General features: G+C 32.9%; 1 protein-coding gene across 3 annotated transcripts in view; it reads left to right on the plus strand.

Annotated features, from left to right (window-relative positions):
* Positions 1-21,718, plus strand: part of LOC126889915 (calexcitin-1) — a 132,665-nt gene extending 110,947 nt beyond the window's left edge. For all 3 annotated transcript variants that reach the window (XM_050658639.1, XM_050658640.1, XM_050658641.1), the window contains exon 6: positions 600-21,718. In XM_050658639.1, coding sequence (XP_050514596.1) covers positions 600-710 — 111 coding nt within the window. In that variant the 3' untranslated portion in view covers positions 711-21,718. The remainder of the gene's footprint in view (positions 1-599) is intronic.
* Positions 21,719-22,067: the final 349 nt, after the last annotated feature.

The raw sequence follows: 22,067 nt of genomic DNA on the forward strand, positions 1-22,067 counted from the left end.
TATTCGAAATATCTCGATAAAAACTGACTTTTGAAAAAGTACTAAGAGGCAAAAAAGTTTTAAAACCATTGTGTTTAACTAATGGTACTACAAAAATAATTTAATTGGAACGTACACAAAAGTTTGGGGGGGTTAAAGGAACAAAACAAAACCCCCATAAATTTTTTATGGGATGTAAAAATTTCACTATAATTTTTTCTTAAGATGCTACTGCTATAAGAATGCCACATGTCCGTTTTCAATAGAAAATCTCCAATAGTTTTCGATACATTCGAAAAAATCGATTTTCATTTTGTAACTTAAAAGGGCTGTAACTTTTTTTTGTGCACATTTGTACTAAGGTAAGTTAGGTTCACTCGAATTTTTTTGGTCCCAGAATATATGATTAATGCATACATGGTTTATGCACTTTTGGATGCATTTGATGCACTTTCAATGCAATTATGCAATTTTTTCTGACATCATTCCCAACACAATGCAAAAAGTTACAAGTCTTTAAATGCTGTATTAAAAAATCGATTTATTTTGTGCTAAATGGTCTAAACCTCGTGCTCAGAATAGTATTTATATATTTACTAAACTTTTGCTTTTAATTTTAGGGTCAGCCAAGTGTGAGCTATGAGCAGTTTGAAGTACTATGGAAACAATTCTTTACTTCAGAAAATCCATCCGATCCTGGCAACTTCATTTTTGGGAAAACAAATTTTTAATCTAGACTAAGACACTTCTAATATCAATATTAATACTTAGCATCTTTTGTATTCTGTTCCATATTCCTACTACTACTATTGATAACCTACTTTATATTACATTCTTGAAAAAAATTATACAAAACAATGCTTGAGGAAGATATACTTAGGTTGGTTATTTGTAATATTGATAGAAATAGACAAATTGTATTACCGAGATATATCTAGACTATAATATAAAAAAGCTATATAAGGTTTGTTACAATTTAAAATTAAAATAAATAGAAGTTTCCCAAACTATACTAAATAAATAAAAAATAGAGATGTTGTGTTTCCAGAGTTTCATATTTTTGCTTCGACCTCGTATTAAAAGGCATAATTTTGACCTTCCAGATAACTATTACCTAATTTAATTATGGATGCAAGTTCCGTAAGGAGTCTTGACAATGACAATATTCTATACTGTTTGTATGTTGTACCCATGGCCATATAATACCTAAACTGTGTCCTACAATCTAAAAACTGTTCCCCATATGCGATAGAAAAACAAAATATGCAAACAATCCTTGTACCTCTTTCTAATGAGCTCAGTTTATTTCATGACCTTTCCAGTACCAAGCAATCCTCAGTGGGAAGGTAACGTAGTCGATAAAGAGACAGCCACGGAAGGGTTCTTCAACAAATATCTAACCATCGAACCTATTTATAACATTGACTCAGATCATACGCCAGTAATAGCTACGATTTATTGAAATATCTAAGAAAAACCAAAACCACTAATACCCCACAATCAAGCTACCAACTGGATTATATTTAGAGGAATATTAGAAAATGAAGTAAACCTCAATATATCCCTAGAAATATCCCAAGAATTAGAAAACCAAGTACAAAAATTTACAAAAGTAATACGGTGTGCCTCGTGGGAATCAACGTCACCATTGGTCAAAACCCAAAACAGAAGTCACTGCCAGGGCCGGATTTAAGGGGTGGCAGGCAGGGCAGCTACCTGGGGCCCCCACAAAGCCTTAAACGCAAAAAATATCAGCAAATTATTCACATAGAATTATTTTTGTTTTATACAAACACTTGTGACGTCCACTCTCTAAATTTAGTTGCAAATGCTGCAGCTGAGTGTTGTTCTGCTGCTACAGCATTATCTGATTTCTTAAAAGAACTATATGCATTTTCACATCCTCTACATATAGATACAACTTGTTAATCAAATGTTTAAAAGCTGCATCTTAAATGACAGCAACGCAGAGAGTGGCAGAAATATTATTGGTTCTAAAAAAGTAAATCCTACTAGATGGTTATCCAGAAGTGATACCGCAAAAGCACTAGTTAAAGATTATAATCAGACTAAAGTAGACTTATTCAAAATTTCAAAAGCAACAATTTAAAACTCGTAGAGATACAAATTGTTTGTATGATCGAATGTGCTTACTGCAAACAGGAATATTTGCAATGTTTTGGAATGAAATTTTAGAGAAAACAAAAAGTCCAAGTCGTATTCTCCAAAATCCAAATATTGCCCTTAATTTAGAAGTGGCAGCACTTAGATCACTTAAAAAATTTATACAGTCAAAACGTGACAATTTCAAAACATATGAGACGCAAGGCGCGATGGTAAGCGGAAGTCAAGACTATTCGACACATAGAAAATGACTACGGAATATTCGACTGACTCCACTGGATTATCGAACATCTCAAGAGACTGAAATGACAACATCAGAGAAATTTAGGACTCAAAATTTTATCGCTATTATAGATCACCTCATTACCTCTTTAAGTCAGAGGCTTTCTGCATATAAATGCATTCATTCCAATTTTGGATTTTTATATCATTTAGATATATTTTGGTCATGCATATATGTACAATATTTTGGCCATGTTATGTGGCGCCCAGAGAGATATAATATACGTCATTTAATAATACAAGGCAAGGTAGACGGAAGAAGAGGGGCAGGTCGGAGAAGAACGTCATGGCTTAAAATCCTGAGAGAATGGTTTAACAGATCCTGTACATCCCTTTTCCGAGCTGCCGTGAACATAATTACTATAGCCAATTTGATAGCCAATGCTCGATAATCAAGCACGGCACATATGAAGAAGAAGACATCATTTAGCTTCAGAGCTATCAAAGCTTAGGTACTGACATCTGTAGCAATGATTCAGATGAAATCCTAGGTGTAGAACTAATACAATTTGTATAATTTTTCAAAGAGGATATCTGCTCATTAAATATAAGCAAAGAACTTTAAATGTACCGATTGCTAGAAGAAAAGAATGTGAATGATGCGTTTCCAAATGATGAGGTGATGCTTCGTTTATATTTCTGATACCAACTAACTGTAGTAGGGAGAGTTTATAGGGCTTTTCATCGATTGTCATTTGTTTCGAGTTTCTGTCATATGTCGTATAATCCGTGTATATTAATATTATACACAGATTATACAACATACATAACGGAAGCTCGAAACAAATGACTGAATGAAAAGCCCTACTCTCAAATCTTAAGTTAATTAAAAATTGACTTCGGTCTATGATGGGCCAAAAGCGTTTGAATCATCTCTCTATAATGAGCATTGAACACGATGTCTTAAAGCAATAAGACATGTCCGAGATAGTCAAGGAATAATCAAGTAAAAAATCTAGAAAAGTATCAGGACTTCAACCCTACATCCTAATATGTTTATTTTTAATATTTTTCTGCAACAAATTTTAATTTTAAATTTTACTGAATTCAAAAATATAGTAGGAGAGGGCCCCTCAACAATTCTGCCCAGGGGCCTCCACTGCCTTAAATCTGGCTCTGGTCACTGCTCTTCTAGTATAAGAGAAGATTAAAGAAAGAAAGAAAGATCTGACAAAACACAAGACCCGGCAAATAAAACAAACTATAACAGGGCACCCAAATGCTTAAAAGACTACATATCAAGCATTAAAAATGAGAGCTTCCAAACATATGTCAAAAACCTAACATCAACAGTAGATACCAATTACAGCTTATGGAAAGCCTCTACATAATTAAAGCAACCCAAAGAACATATTCCACTTATAAGGAAACCTGATGGAATTTGGGCAAAAACAAATAAAGAGAAAGTAGAAATTCTCGCTTGACACCTTGAAACAGTTTTCAAATCTCTCTCAACACGAGAACATACAAATGACGAGATCATAGCCTCTCCTGATGCAAAAATAACATCAGATGAACAGATACAAATTACACCAAATGAGGTACGGTGAATTATAAATACAGAGCTAGACCCTAAAAAAGCTCCAGGACACGACCTAATCACTCGAAAAATTATGAAAGAACTACCGCGAAAAGAGATACTTATGTTAACCTACCTTACAAACGCTGTCATAAGACTTTTTTCCATCACAATGGAAGGTAGAATGAATAATACCGCAGTATATAATTTGACAGTGGTTGTTGCCTGTAGGTATATAATTAATCTCTAATAAATTTGTACCCCTATAATCTAACCTGTATTCTTTATGCACCTATAGAATTTGGCTTAGCTCAACTGTGTCAAAGGCTTCCTGAAAATCGATAAATATTAGCACATAAAGAAATAAATATCGGCTATATAATAATATAAGACAATATATGAGAAGATGACAGACTATATTTATTTATTTTGACTCATAAAATTCGGTGCATATTAAAACAGGTAATTGGTTATCTAAGGCAAATGAAAGTATAATATACTTAAATTTTTTGACTGCTGGAAAGTTGTTTAGTTAAGGAAAATAGATAAAAACTGCCTTAATATGCAGAAAGCTTAATATGCTAAAATAACTATAAAATTGTTGGTATCTGTAAATGAGCATTTCTGCATTTCTCAAGATTTGGACATAAATTGTTTTGATTTTCTAGAATAAGAGAGACCCATGGAAAGGGAAAAGCTGAGGAAAAAAAAAGACATTTTTCAAAGTAGCAAAGTACAAAATCCTTCGTTAGTAACAACCGAAAATTGTTAAAAATATTATTCCTAAACTTTCTTGATATGATACGCAATATAATAAAAATTGCAGAAAATTTATTAATACAGAAATATTCACTAGTTTTGATGGGAAATAAGCCACAATTTTACTAAAACAATGATTTTACTAACGTTTCGACGCCCAAATCCGGTGTCTTTGTCAAAATACAAAAAATATTAATAATTAAACAAAAAAAATCTTCTAATAATTTATTTAACCTGACTCATTTATATGGGCAATTCAGACATATATTATACATTTTATAGTAGAATACTTTAAAATAATATTGCCAATATTTATGAGTCGCGTTCCTGGGACGACTTTACTGAAAGATAGTTCATTTGATTACATGAAATCAACCCCAACCCAACAATATCCGTCACAAAAAAATCATAACATGTGATCTGTCTTTAAAAAGACAACCACATGCAATGGTGACAGTAAAATTCTCGCCCTAGAGATTTTATAGTAAATCACGAGGGAAAACCAGGAAAAAACCTCGTGATACTATCTCGACATCGTAAGTATTAGGTCTTGCTTTAGTTTACTCTCAAAACTAATACCAAATTCTGACCTTAATATTTATGTATATATGTTATTTTAATTGATTTCATGTAATCGAATGAACTATCTTTCAATAAAGTCGTCCCAAGAACGCAACTCATAAATATTGCCAATATCATTTTAAAGTATTCTACTTTAAAATGTATAACATATTGCCGATATAAATGAGTCAGATTAAATAAATTATTAGAAGAATTTTTTTACTAAGCAACAACAGTTTTTGTTTAATTTAATTAATATTTTTTGTATTTTGACAACGACACCCGATTTGGGCGTCGAAACGTTAATAAAATCATTTTTTTAGTAAAATTGCGGCTTATGTCCCATCAAAACTAGTTCACTGCAAAAATGCCACAAGAAAATAGCTTCAGAACAACATACAGAAATATTCGTTTATCTGATCTAAATATTGCCGTAATTTATATTTATATGAAACTAACCAGCAGTCCAGAACTTTAATAAATAATAATATATAAACTAACAAATTAAAATATTATGCTATTACAGTAATGTCGGAATTATAAAATATCGTTAAATATTCACTTTTAATAAATGCCTGTTATTATTTTGGATTATTTATATGCACATTTGAATAGAATGTGCAATTTTGAGTTTAATCACACACATTTCATATCAAATAAAAATATCGACTAAATTAAATGAAAAATTTTATTTAAAAGTAAATATAGGTAAAATAATTGTAGATTATGAATTATCTTTTAATTGTTAAAATTTAATATTATGCTTTTATTTAGTGGATTACTGACGTGGATATTTCAGGACGTAGACTCTGACATGAAAAATAAAGTATATCATACCGTTGCCTATTCTCAGACACGTAGCCAAGGGGGGTGTCCGTGGGGTCCGGACCCCTCCCAAAACTGCCTCGGCTTTAGTAAGTTATTACGAAATGCGTATAATTTTTTACTAGGATTATTTCTGTTTTTATTCATTGTACGGATACGGATAAACTTATATCCAATTTAAAAATCAGATTTACCAAAAACGAAAGTATTCTATCAGCATTTCAAATTCTTTTACCTGGATTTGCCTCTTCAGAAAAAGCAAAATTGCTAGAAAATTTGACTGTATATTACTACCATGAACCACACGACACTTCTCTTACAGCAATAAAAGCTGAATGTGTATATGTTATGGTATAACTGTACCTACAATATTATCTTTGGAACCAAATACCGAAGCTCTCCGCGTAATGGAACATTGTAATAAAGATTTTTTCCACACATTTACAAATTCCTTACAATTGTGGCAACTATTCCTGTCACAACGGCTATTGTAGAACGTTCTTTCTCAGTAATGAAGCGATTAAAAACTTTACCCAGAAACAAGATGGGAAACGAAAGACTAATTTTATTGACTGTTTGGTTCGTTCATTGGAAAGTTGAATTAAAGCCAGATATATATCGAATCGATAACCAAAGATTCATGGGTCGACAGCTGAATAGAAGACCAGATGTACTCTTTTCTATGGAATCCTATATTTCGTTAGTAGTCGCTAACATCATCATGATGATATAAATATCATGACGTCCCTGCAGGGACGCTAAAATGATATTAAAGATACAATAGTGAAATTGGGTATTAAAAACAACTTACTAGGCTCAAATTATCGTCATCCCAGATAGCAATATAAACTTGTTTCAAACTTGCAACAAGTTTGATACATCAAACATGAAAGCTTGCTGCAGGTTTGCCATGGCAACTTTGCAAGCTTGCAGCAAGTTTAAATCAAACTTGATAATTGGAGTGTGACAAACTTGCATGAAGTTTGTTTTTTCAAGCTTGATACAAACTTGATATAATAAACTTGCTGAAGGTTTGTTTTTGTTTTGTTGCATGAAGTTTGTTTCTTCAAACTTGATACAAACTTGCTTAAGGTTTGTTTTGACATACTAGCCACAATTTGAATAAAAAAATGTGAATAAAAAATACAATACCATTTTATATAACTATTTATTCAGTAATCACTCAACTAAAATACAATATATTGTCTAAAATTATTTATTGGAACTTACATTAAACCCGCTAGCTTCAGATTCCGATGCTCAGTTTTGTCTCAGCTCTGAAACCAATAAAAGAAATTGTTATAAATCTTGCTGTGTGAAAAGAATTAATATTTGCTATTAAAAGAGATAAAAACATGTTAAGTTAGTTAAGTAACAATTTTACAATAAAACCTAAAACTTATTTATAAATAATATATTATATGTTTATTTTAGATAGTATGTACGTAAATTGATGTAAATACGGTTAGAAGCTACAAAAACATAAAAAAAACTTACCTCAATTTGACCAAAGCGAAAAGAATACGAATCTGTACCTATATCACCACAAGCAGGTGGGTCTATGAAAAACTGAAGAAAACAAACTTCAGCTTAGTAATTAAAGTAATAGAGAATTGTACGGTAAATGTAAAAAAAATCAAAGAAAAATATCAACATAGGATAGGATATACCTCCTAACCACAAATTATCACCGCTTGGCAGGATGGTAGGTTACTTTTCCCGTGTTGCCAGCTGTCGAGTAAGCTTTTTCCCTCAACAGTCCTTAAAAATTCCCACTTTTATGATAAAATTCCCTCCTATGCTCCTATTTAAAAAATCTGTGTGAAATGTTGAATTATTTTCAAATATTTTGATTATTATAAATATTTTACAATTTGGACTGGAGCAAAAATTCCCTTATGAGTTAACTTTTTCCCTTTTATGTTGAAAATTCTCGCAGAAAGGGAAATTTACCACTGGTGGCAACACTCTCGTTTCAGTGGGCGTGACATCAGTCAGGGTAACGAACGAAACCGAACCGAACCGACCGTAACGTGTAAGTCAAACAAATAGATGGCACACGTAACGTGGCTTTGCAACTGTACGCTTGCAGCAAAGTTGCTACAAACTTGAATCATCATGTTTGTTAAAACAATATTGCAGCAAACTTGACACAAACTTGCCTCGTCATATTTGACGCAGCAATTTAAAATCAAAGAAGAATCAAACTTGCCACAAGTTTACATGCTATCTGAGATAGATGTTATATCTTAGTAAAGTAATATATATTTAGTAAAAGTAAGTAATTTGACTTTTTTTTAATGTAAGTTTTACAGGGTTAAATATTTTATTAAATTTAAAACATTTTTTTTTATTTAATGAGAAAATAATAACAAATTGCAATTTTTAAAATATATAAGTTTTTTCAAAGTTTGCATATGGATCTAAAATTTATTCTGAATATTTTTTCAATACCTCACCGTCTAATCTAACAAAAAAGAGTTATGTTTGAACCCCCTCAAGCCCGTTATGTGGCTACGTGCCTGCCTATTCTCCTTTGTTTTTAATAGGTATTTGTCTTTTATTACTGTGTGTGTTTTTAACATCCACCACGGAATGGTGCTTCACACTGCTGTAGAATAAAATACTGCTCCAAATAAAATAAACTTTATTTTTTCAAGAAAATTATGAACACATGCATAATGTTAAAACAAATTGTGGAAGTTCTTACAAAACCTTTTATAACATGAACTACAAAAAAAAACTTGATTGGTAACTTAAAAGTAGTAAAATAGTGCTTTAGACTTAAAGGTAGAACAGCCGGGTGGACTTGCTGTCATACTAATAGCGAAAGAATTCACTAGACTGCTTTTAACTATAGACACGTAAACACTGACATGCGGTTCGTAATACCGCAAGAAAACTTTACGTCAACGTAGCTCAAAGACTAAACCATACTAAAACTGCAGCAGTTGGGAGCAGGTACAATTTTATTACACACCACTTAAAGGTACACAGATGGTGTTCTAGAAATATTTTATTAAACACGCTGTCGTGTCCATATTGACAATGATATATCGAACTCATCTTCAAATGCCAACATTGGACCAAGAAACAAATTCGACATAACATCACCAACACCAACACGGCGAGCATGAGACTTTATGTGGGTCCTTGTATGCTACTCCTCTGAATTCTCCAGGCATACGGTACACTATCAGTAAAAAGGAATGAATTTCGGTATACATAAATGCTTTATTTTCTCACTTCTTTGGTTATAATTCAGGATCTTCATTCTAGTCATTGTGAAGTTACTTTATATAAAAAAAACTGTCTCTGCTGACAGGCAAGTACAAGATTCTATTGAAAACTTAGTTTGTGCATCACTAACTTCATTATAAAATTGAAAATGTACTGTTATGATCTGCTTTTTATAATTTTAAATTAATTATTATTTATCTGGTTAATTATTTAATTGTGGCAAATCATACATAAAAATGAATAAAAAATCTCAGGGTGCCTTTTTATACTATTAAAAAAAATCTAAATTATCTCACGTTATACTTATCTTCTCTCGTGGGTTCAGTATCTCTTAGTTGATCCTAATCGGGATAAATTAGGGAAAAGAAATAAAGCAAAATATTAAAATAAACATACAGAATTGTCTTTTATTTGTCAAAATCAATACTCTAAAATCTATCAAATCTAAAACCTGTGGACACAGATGTCCGAATGAAATCTTTACCACTTAAAATTTATTATAGTTAAAAAAAAACAATTTATCGGTTTGTTCCCGATGACTTTGGTAAAACAAACTAAACAAACAAATTTATATATTCGCAAGATTAGCTATACTTCCTATTTACTTTTAGAAATATTGGAATTTTAATTCATATGCCTTTTACTCAATACTTTAGTTTCCGAACATAAAAATATCTTTCACATAAGTTGACTGACCTTTTGCTTCACTCACTCTGATGTCTTCTCGTGACCCAAAACAGCTCTCCCTCGTTGACTATGTTAAAGGCTACTCATCAAAGCCCTCTCCGCTCTCCAGCTTCAAAACTATCAGCATACCAGCACCAATTCTCCAACAAGCCGGGCCTCTTTTGACACGTACTCGAATCAAACAAAACTCCAAAAATTCTCTGCTCTCCTTCTCACAATAATACAGAATCAAAGAGGTATTTCGTCTCAATTTGATCTGTCTCTCGTTCCACTTTTCAACACTATTCTCCACTATCAAACAACCACTGGTATTTGCTAACTACTTATCCACCAAAACGTTGACCGCTCCTCAGCGCTGCCAAATAACATACTAAATTCTTTTTCAAACTCTCTCAATCATTCAAACCACTTTTCCCCTTCCAACTTGCCAAGAATCAGAAACAATTTTTTCCATTCGACAAACAACATTCATTTTCAAAATTATTCCGACCATCCTAATTACTTTCGGGGAAACTCTACAACATTTACTCGTTCTGAACAAAGATATCAAAATTCCAAACTTTCTTTTTAAACCACTTTCCCAGAAAGTGATAATTACATCTACCTGTGGATTCTATAGTTCTCGTAATAAACAATCTATTTTCATTTTAAATCTAAATACATCGTCCTTTTCACTTTAATTATTCACAAAAGTTTTTAATAGCTCATCGGAAAGCTCATTAAAAAGAGAAATCCACTTACATCCAAACTAAATTCTAATAAATATTTACAGCTCAATATACAGGGTGTATCAAATTTATGTGCCCGCGTTATTTAAAAAAAAATTAATTTAATTTTTATTTTGCCTTTGATTGATAAAATTGAAAACACAATAGTACATACAGTGTGCACAAAAAGAACATAAATGAACCGACTAATAAATATTTGCTAAAAATGAAAATCAACAGCTATCTGGGAGAACCTCTAAATGCAGAGCGGATCTTATTAAAATAAATTCTATAAAGTAGCGGGTTTGCACGCTACAACGCTTTACAACAAATTTTATTTTAGACACGGTATGACAAAACCGCTTGTCAGTGGTTAAGAAATAGGTAAATTCAAAAAATTATTAGGTACATTCTGTTTTCAACAAGTTTATAAAAGTGTCTTAAGTTTTTGTCAAGTCTAAAATCGCAGGAATACATTATTTGTACACAATCTGACAAAAGTACAAACCAAACACAGAGGGATAATTTATGACCTAATGACCTTTCTAACTAAGTAGTCATGTCGTCATAATGTTTGTTGTCATTCATGCCTTTTTGTCGGAGACACATTGAATAGGCAACTTATCAATGCGTAGACTCCTAAAACATGAGAATTTTTTTACTGATTTTGCCCGTCCCTCTTTCCAACTAAACGATCGTCAAACAACTGTTGAGTCGAGTGTATGCGCTAAGCTACAGTTGAGACCCCCCGTGCGTAATCATTTATTAAAGCATACGAAATAAGTTGTAAATTTACTAAACGCAACAGTAATAATTGACAGAAAGCGGGTATTATTAAGATAATGAGAAATCAAATAGATTATATCATGATCAAAGAAAGATATCGGAATAGTATTACAGCAGTCAAAACACAACCTGGAGCAGATATATCATCTAATCATAATCTCTTAGTAGCTCACATGAAAATTAAAATGAAAAGAATAAAGAAAACAGCAAAAGAAGAAAGAACTGATATAAGTGCACTAAGAAATCCAGAAATTAGAGAAAATATCAAAGAAAGAATTAACGAACGTCTAAACACCGTACAGATTGAGGGGGAATACAGTGAAGAAAATATCAACAAAAACTGGGAAAAAATAAAGGCTGATTTAATAGAACCTTCAAAAAAGTATCTACGCAAACCCAAAGAAAAGAAAAAAGATTGGATGACAGACAAAATACTAAACTTAATGAACAAAAGAAGAGCATATAAGGACAAAAATAAATCGTTATACCAGCAAACACAAAACGAGATTCGGCGACAAATTCGCATAGCAAAAGAAAATTGGTTAAAAGAAGAATGTGATGAAATAGAAACGCTACAACATAAACATGACAGCTTTAATGTACACAGGAAAATAAAAGAATTAACTAGAAAACCAGAATACAAACAAAATATACTAGTTGATGAAAAAGGGAGACATAGTAATGGATACAGAAAACAAATTGTTGGTATGGACAAACTATATAGAACAGCTGTTTAACGACAACCGGAGGCACAATAGATAACGAATATTTCGTTGAAGTGACTGGACCAGAAATAACAGAAAGTGAAGTAACACACACAATTAAAGAACTGAAAACTGGGAAAGCTGTAGGCCCGGACGAAATACCGACAGAAATATTGCAACTTATAGCCGACTGCAATATACATGTAATTGTCGAATTATTTAATATTATATACAGAACAGGTATATTACCTAAAGAATGGCTTCTATCAACATTCGTGACTATACCAAAAAAGAGAAACGCGAGACAATGTTGCGAATACCGTACCATCAGTCTAATGTGTCACATACTCAAAGTATTTCTAAAGATTATTCATCGTAGAATATACAAAAAGTTAGAACAAGACATTGGACAAACTCAGTTTGGATTTAGAAATGGTCAAGGAACCAGAGAAGCATTATTTGCAGTAAAGGTGCTAATACAGAGATGTTTAGATGTAAACCAGGACATCTATATGTCTGCTTCCTAGATTATAACAAGGCATTCGATACGGTGGTACATAATCCGTTAATAAAACTACTGAGAACAAAGACCATCGACACACGGGATATAAGAATAATAAATAATCTGTATTATGATCAAGAAGCTGTCATAAGAATAAATAATTTAAACACCAATAAAATAAAAATCAAAAGAGGAGTTAGACAGGGCTGTGTCTTGTCGCCATCACTGTTTAATGCATACTCAGAAGAAATATTCAAAAAAGCATTAGAAGATGAAGTAGCAGGCATAAAAATAAATGGCCTACCCATATGTGAAATTAGATACGCCGATGACACAATACTAATAGCAGAAACTATTACAGATCTACAAAGAATTTTAAATAAGGTTGTTGCAACAAGTGAAGAATTTGGTCTGTCACTAAACATAAAGAAAACGAAATTCATGGTTATATCAAAGAAAAATATTAGAAACATCAATCTACATGTAAATAATAAAACGATATTACGAGTTCAGAATTATAACTATTTAGGGACGAACATTAGTGAAACAAACGATTATACCAAAGAAATCCGAATTAGAATAGAAAAGGCTAGAAGTGCATTCACTAATATGAAACAAATATTGTGTAGTAGAGACCTCAGCCTAGATCTTAGAAAGCGATTACTAAAATGTTATGTATTTTCTGTTCTTTTGTATGGTGTGCAGACATGGACATGAATAAACAATGCCCCAATAGATTGGAAGCATTTGAGATGTGGACGTATCGAAGAATGCTGAGAATCTCCTGGACAGACAGAATAACCAATGAGGAAGTACTAAGGAGAATACAGAAGACCAGGGAGATACTGGATTCCATCAAAATAAGAAAACTTCAATACTCGGGTCATATAACACGTGGTGACAGATATGAACTCCTAAAATTAATTATGCAGGGAAAGATTCAAGGAAGGCGCAGCATAGGTAGGAGAAAAATGTCCTGGCTGAGAAATCTCAGAGAATGGTTTGGATGCAGTTCAACTGAACTCTTTCGGGCTGTAGTGTCGAAAGTGAGAATAGCAATGATGATTGCCAACCTTCGTCGCGGAGATAGCACGTAAAGAAGAAGAAGGGTATTATTCCGATCACGGGTTATAGTATAAAATTTGACGTTAACAAATAAATTAAATGTCAAAAAGTTAAGTTTTGATTTAAAATTTTGGTGCATAATTACAGCTACATTTTGAAGTAGCTTAATAAATTCTTTTATTATCATTAATTAATAAATAAATAAATAAACATTTTATAAAAAAATTTGATAACATATTTATTTTCTTTTTGTTATTTTTTTCACTTTGGACGAACATTAAACACAAGCGTTCATTAACTGTGTCAACAGTTATTTGTACGTTGTTAAAATTTGTCGTAAAATAGCATAAACTTATCATAAAATTTCTAACTCCAATATAAAATTAGTTGTGAAAACAACTGTTTGTATACTATAAAAAACTTCAAAGTGCAAAAATTCGAAAAAATAACAGCAAAAAATTCAACAAACTGACAGCCACAAACGTAAACAAATCAAAACGTCAGAAATTGTACTTAAAATATGTGAAAACATCCCCAATCGTCTTTCTTTGTACCTATCTCTTTTCAGTGCACTGAGTCTGGATCGTTCATAAAATTAACATGTGTTTTTACTTAATAACAGGCAGCAGCTGGTTTGTCATTAGATTCATGGGTGGAAGAGAATGATGCTAGTAGTTAAAAAATACGTGTTTTATCTAGAGACATGTTAATCATGGACGAGGCTAGTCATAGGCCAATGAATGCATCGGGGTGTAACGCCGATATCAAGGACGCCATTGGTCAATATTCATTTTGAGTGGTCTAGCCTTCTTTGTCCGTCATATGAGCGGTATCGCTTAGTAAAATAGATAGACCACGGATCGTCTGCCGCGCGTTACGCTTTTTTGCTCAGTATGCCTTTTGTCTACGGTTAACATGTCTCTGGTTTTATCTCACCAGGTATTATATTAATGACGCACGGGTAAAGACTCGCGGACTCAACTCACTCAACTGTATTTAACGTCATGGGAATCGAGCTGCTTATCGATAGTTGTACGACTTTTCAGTCAAAGGGCGATCTATGAGGTCTTTTGGTTTTTTTTGTCGAGCTACTATCGAGTTGGCAGTATGCGCCCTTTAATATATTTTTACAGACTTATTATACACAACTAACTACTTGTATGTATGCGGTGGGTCTTTGGTTCCTTAATTTCACCTTCAACATTTAGGTATGTAATTAAATTGTCAAATGTAATTTGCACAGAACAGAGTAATTGTGATTCATTATTTTGGAGTTTTTCTTTCAGAACAGATCATTTTTAGATGCATATGTTTTTGTTTGCAACGCACGTAGTAAAAACCCGAGTGCCTTGCAGTAAACATATCTTTTGGGGCATAATCCTTTAAATACCTACTTCTCTTTCCAAAATTTCACGTTTTCGAAATTAACGTTAGCGGATTCGCAACATATTGTCTTGAAAATAATATCAAGTCGACAACGAAATCATTTTAACCAACCATTTGATACCTTGAAGTCACTTAGTCCTAGGCACTGCGCAACTTCGAGGCTTTGAGTTGAATTATAGGCCCAGACGCTCAGATACTGGCAAGTTCATATTTCGAGCTTTACAAAATCAACTGAACACAGCTTGATCCATAGTAAGTCCCTCGGTTTTAGGAAGCTTATGGAAGCAAAACATGGACGCTAACAAAAATAGAAGTAAATAAATGGCTAATGTGGGAATGTAAAATCCTTCGAATGATATATGGCCCTTGCAGAGACAGCGTAACAAACGAATGGAGGCGCAGATACAATAACGAGTTAGAGTATTTATTCGGAAAGGACAATCTAGTCAGATATACAAAAGCTAATAGACTCACATCGGCAGGTCATGTCATACGCAGTAACGACAATTGCCTGATAAACAATGTGTTTTGGGAAAGGCCAGATGGAAGAGGGAGAAAAAGGTGGAAAGATGCAGTCAAAGAAGATCTGGAGAAAATGGAAGCGAGACAATGGGAATTAGTGGCACAGGACCGAAAAACATGGGAGGCAATAGTAAACGCGGCAGAGACTCACGAAGAGCTGTAACGCTATTGATGATGGTGATGATACGATTTTAGGAAATTTTAGTTTTTGGTCAGTATTGCCACCTTTTTGAAACAAATTTCTGACCTCTTTTTTATTTTATAGCAATATGGTCACTTGCCAACTTAAAATTGTTCGACCAACTTCGTACTTATGCTTCTTTTTCACTTTCGTTAATTACACCATTAAGGAATTTGTGCCCTATTTGTATTTCTTAAGAATAATGGTCGAATTTTCTTTCCCTTTATTGCGGGTGCAGCATTCAAAGACTTTGAATGACTGAATGGCTATAAACCGGCTACCGATATACGGAAGGAGTATTCTCTGCTTTCGTCTGTCCGGCAAAGTTCGACTGACGAAGCATAAATGCCGAAACCGGTCTCGAAATGACGGGATGGACGAAAGTGTGAGTATTCCTTTTCGTATATTATTTACACATTATTTTCATACTTTGTGTAAAGTAGAAAGTTGCAATTATTTCCACTTGTTGACGTCCTAGGTATTTTGTAATAAATACCAGGCGCCATCTAGTGCCCTCAAAGTAGAGGGACAAATCTAATCAAGCAGGTAGGTTGCTTAAAAACAATCCAGATATATATGTATATAATTATTTTCTAAATATTGGTCCTCAACATTTGAACTATCTTTCATATTCATCGATATTTTCACCCAGTAACTCTGAAATATTCGTGATTGGAATCAATATTAACCCTCTTAACGACAAATCATTAAAAAGTGTAAAAAATAACAAATATTTTAAAAAAATTTCCAGAACACATTGTTCAAAAATACAAAAAATATCTATAAATGGTATAGGAGTAAATACTAACAAATAAGTATAATATAAAAAGCTTACTTTGTTGTTTATGTAATATATTATGTCTTATTGATTATTAATAATTGTTTGTTGTTTTTTTGGAGTGTTTTTTTGGAATAAAACATAAAGTGGAGTGAATTTTGTCAACTAGAAGTGCTAACTTTTGTGCTACAAAGTCTTCGTCATTTCGATAACATGATTTGTTATCTAAACGAAATTTCTTCCACTACACAATATTTATTATTTAGGTATGTGACATTTGTTTTTGTTAGTGTTTACATCTTGATACCATCTATAGATATTTAAATTTTTGTACAATAATTAAACAAGTAAAAACTGTTAGTTTTATGGTATTTATTGATCTTCAAAAGGCTTATGACCGTGACCATTAGCCAAGCTATCGCAGGCGCTAGAAGACAAGAAAATTCCACCCATTTACATTAATTCAGTTAGGGAGTACAGGAAGTGAGGAGGTAGGAGTACCTATAGAAAAAAGGAGATTGCCCTAAGTAGAAGAATTTAAAGGAGTGGTTTAAATGCAGTTCTGTAGAACTCTGCAGAGCAGCTGTAGATAGACTAAATATAGTGATGATCATATTCACCTCCGATTGAGAGACGGTACTTAAGGAAGAAGTGAGGGAGTTTTTGTACGACGATCAGTTCAATAAAGATTGGACAAAAAGTGTCAAAAAAGAAAGGTAAAGGTCGAAATTGCACAAGAATCTTTAAGATTTATTTGGGGGGGAGTCGGATGTTTGGAAACGAAAAAATGTAAACTGTACAGCTTGCATTATGCGGATGACCAAGTATAATACTTGCAGAAGATCAAGATGGTATCAGTTACATATTGCAAAAAATAGATAAAGAATACACTTGTAAGTGGGTTTTAGTAATTAATCCGTCAAAAACAAAGTATGTAATAGTGGAGGTGAAGGAAGGCACTAAGAACTAAGAGGAGTTTGGTATGAACTTTAGTGTCTAACTTATTTCTTAGTTGATGTTTTGTTGAAACTGATGACCTCTGGAGTCCCTTCAATGATAAAAAGTTTTGTTTGTTTGAAACGTTTTCTCACATTCCTAAGCATCTGCTGAGTGAGTCGTCGGCATTCATTTCTTGTCGTCATTCCATCTTTTGAAAATAAAGTTGAGTAGATTTTATTGTTTGGATATTTCGACAGAGATATATCCAAGGAAGATAAATATGGCGACCTAGTGAGCCATTCGATATTACTCAATCTTCCAATCCAATGCCGCGGAATATGCTGGTCTAAAAATTTACGAAAAAAGGAGTTGAATACTCAAATGATCATTACAATATTGTTATTTTTGATACCAGTCAAAACAGGGTAAAACTTTAGAACAACTTGAAAACTACAACTATCTTGGCACAATAATTAATCGCACAAACTATTACTCCAAAGTTTCAATAGAGAAAGCAAGAACAAACTTCAATAAAATGAGAAAGGTACTTTGTGCAAGAGAACTGAAATTAGACTTGAGAGTTAGGCTGGCAAGGCGTTATATTTTCTCGACTCTGCTTTACGGGATAGAAGCATGGACACTTAACGCATCGACTACTAAAAAGTTGGAAGCATTTGAACTGTGGGTGTATAGAAAAATTCTGAAGATATCATGGACCGAGCATGTAACAAACAACGACGAAGTCATGAGAAGAGTCAACAAAAGACTGGAAATATTGGAAACCATCAAAACATCAAAGCTGCAATACCTGGGGCATGTTATGAGTAATGAGAGCTACAACATACTTCAATTAATTATACAGGGGAAAATCCAAGGTAACAGAAGTGTAGGAAGAAGAAGAATCTCATGGTTGCGTAACTTGAGGGAATGGTACGGATGCACATCAACCGAACTATTCAGAGCAGCAGCATCTAAGATCAGAATAGCCATGATGATTGCCAACCTCCATCGCGGAGATGGCACGTAAAGAAGAAGAAGAAAGCAGGATAAATCGCATCTTCCAGTAAAATATCGCAAGTCGAATTAAAATTATGGTCTCACTAGTCGACTACCTAAAATACTTGTTTATACCTATCTATGAGACAGAAAATAAAAAATAATGTAAGAAATGAGTAAAGAAAATAAAAGTTACTATATTCCTAATAATTTATTGAGTTTGCAGTTATTCAAAAACCTCCTTCTTTCGGTACCATACTAGGTACCACTCACGTTGGTACTTACATTGGTTAGTTGTTATCTAATCACTATAAATACTATCTTCATCTAATCGGAATAGTTGTTCGGTACTGCGTGTTCCTGCCAAATCGCAAACGCCATTGAGCTTGCTTGACATCTGCTTCCTTCTGATTCCTCTGCGCCCCTAGATTTTACGTTTCATGTTAAGCTGAAGGATTCTGTACCGGTCTCCTTCAAGAACAGGCGCTTGGTATAAAATTTTTCTTATTCTATTAGTTTTTGCGTTCTGTTCTATCGCTGTCCAGGCTATTTGGAGCATTTTCCATGCAACGACGTCTCAAACATCTCTAATACCTGGTTGCACCAACAGATCTTAAACTTAAGACGTACATTAAGCTCAGTTTATGAAACATATGAGTTGCACCATGGACTCTTAGACCACATTCTAGCTTGACCTGATGTGAGTCTCAACTTCCCATTATTCTCAGCCTAAGTTGCTGCCTGAGTTTAATACATGGTCCAAGACAGTCATAATCTATAAGCTGAGCTGGGCTAAGCTGGAGCTTAAGCTCTGTTGGTGCAACCAGGCATAAGTGTTTGATCTTATCAGCCTTCAGAGCCTACGTATCGGTGCCATGTAACAGCATTGACCAAATATAACATTACTGATAGATAAATGCATCCGAGAAATGCATTGACTTTGTTATTTTATTAATCTAAGGCGTGTACTGTACAACGCCAGTTAAAAAGTAAAATTATAAAATCACGTTACTGCCTCAGTATTTCAGTAATTAAAACCCAGGATAATTAATTAATATTATTGATTTATTAATTAGTTTAAATCTCGACAAAAACACCATCTACTAGTCTTTTTGGTTGATGATTAAACATAATTGACCATAAGATGATTAATTATTAAATCCTGTTCGAATATATTCTTGCACAAGAGTCTTCAACATACATAGTTGTCTCATTAGTGAGAATTATGGTTTCAATCGGTACTCCTAACAAATTTTCTCCATTGGTTTCTATCCTCACCGACTCTAAGATCTAAATTCTGAAAGTGGTCGGACCATCTATTTGGTGACCGTGCTCTTTTCTTCTCCCTATAACGATTCCAGTAACAATCTCTCTAAATTGTCGTCACCTCTGCGAACCACGTGACTAAAGAACTATAAAATTCGTTAAAGATGTGTTGTGGATAGCTTTGTTAAATGGCATGTTGGTTAAGAATGAAAAGTTTTGTTAGATCAGCTAACCAAGGTATTCGCAGTATTTATTCTTCTGAAACACAATATTTTTGACGTTCTTTTGCACGAAGTGTCCATGTTTATGCCCCGTATACAAATTGAGAATACAGGTGTATCGATAAGTATCATCTTGATTTTTTGAGAGATAGATATAAATTTTTTTTAAACTTTAGTTAGAGGACTCATCGTATTTTCCGTCATTCCAATGCGTCTCTGAACTTTGCTTCCCAGTTTCTATCGTTAGTTATTCTAAAACCCAGGTAGAATAAAGCTGTCTCTGATCTGGTATTCCTGTAAGTGGCTAGTTGCCTAAAAAGTTTTGAAGCTCTCACCACCATTATTTTCTTTTAACCTTCATTCGTTTTCAAACCATATTTATTGCTTTCTTACTCAACGCTTCACAGGAGATCTAGCATTTATTGTTCATTAGCTGCTATGAGTATGTTTCTAATGGACTAAAGATTTATGCAGCTCACTTGATCGAATGCCTTATGGTAGTTAACGATGCATATGATCACAGCTGTTATAGGAGATAAGCCATACGGTAATAAAGAATATAATTGTGGTACAAAAAGAATTAAGTGGCTAAAATTGTTGAAGTAAATACCTTCTGTATTTATGCAACTATGAAATTTACAGAACTTATGAAACTGAAAACTGTTTGTCATTGTGAAAACTAAGATACAACTGCAAAACATAGAAAGATCCTTCTAAAGGATTTCTTTAGAAATTACTAAAAATTATTTGCTAAAATAAAATTGTTCTATCAGATCGTAAAACAAATAAAGAACATACTGTTCTTTTCGTAGTAAATAAAATATGAAGATAGTTTCCTTTTCCTCTTCTTTCTCATTATTCTTTTACCTATAATAGGTATATTTCATGTTAAAAAATATATTTAAATATTCCCTTGTTTTACAGTTACTTTTATCAATATAAAATTTTAATGAAGTTATTAACTTAGACTACAGAGTCTAATAATTATGGGTGCCACTATAGTATACGGTCTACTGACGCGTTTCTGCTATATCTTGCGGTATACCGGGGGATACGGAGTATTACCTGCAGTATTTAGAGTGACGGCAAAAGAATCTTCACAAACTGAATAAAACGCATAAATAAAAAGAATTATTATTTTACAAATTAATCCTTTGTTTTATTATTTTAAAGCAGGTAATAATTTGTAAAATTAAAATAATAATTCTTCTGATTTATGCGTTTTATTCGCTTTGTAAATTTTTTTTCATTATTGTGTGCAAAACCTACTGAGCAAATATTATGGTATTGATTAAGAACAAGTATACAGTGCCAGCAAAATCTACAAAATACTCTTTACAAAATTAATAAAACGCATAAATCAGAAGAACTATTTTAATTTTACACATTAATAAGTTGTCATATCAATTTACTATTTACTTGGATCACAAAATTGGCTTATTGTGAACAGTATAAAAGATATGCACGGGTAGAACGCATCCTCGGGGTAGACCGCATACTAGAGTAGCACCTAATTTTGTTACCTTATAGACAATATTGTTAAGCAAGTAATATAATAGAAGCAAGTCAATGTTTTATACCCATGCATGTACCTACACACTGAGGTTATATATTTGTTAAATGTGAATATATGTAAGTAAAATGAAAGTATAAATGTATTCTACCTAAATAAACGAAGCGTATATAGTATTTGTTTTATTTTTTTATATATACATCTACCCTTATAGTTGGCTAGCAGGTCTATTTAATAGAATTATGGAAGTTGGACAAATGCCAGACGAATGGAGAAGCAGTATAATAGTACCTGTCTACAAAAACAAGGAAGACATACAACAATCTACAAACTACAGGGCTATAAAACTACTTAGCCACACCATGAAAATATGGGAGAGTAATTGATAGACGGATATGTGAACAAACCAAAATATCCGATAATCAATTTGGCTTCATGCAGGGCAGATCAACAACAGATGCAATTTTCATTGTAAGGCAACTGATGGAAAAATACATGAATAAAGAGACCAACGCTCATATGGTA

The sequence above is a fragment of the Diabrotica virgifera genome, chromosome 8, assembly GCF_917563875.1.
Source record: "Diabrotica virgifera virgifera chromosome 8, PGI_DIABVI_V3a".
Taxonomy (NCBI): domain Eukaryota; kingdom Metazoa; phylum Arthropoda; class Insecta; order Coleoptera; family Chrysomelidae; genus Diabrotica; species Diabrotica virgifera.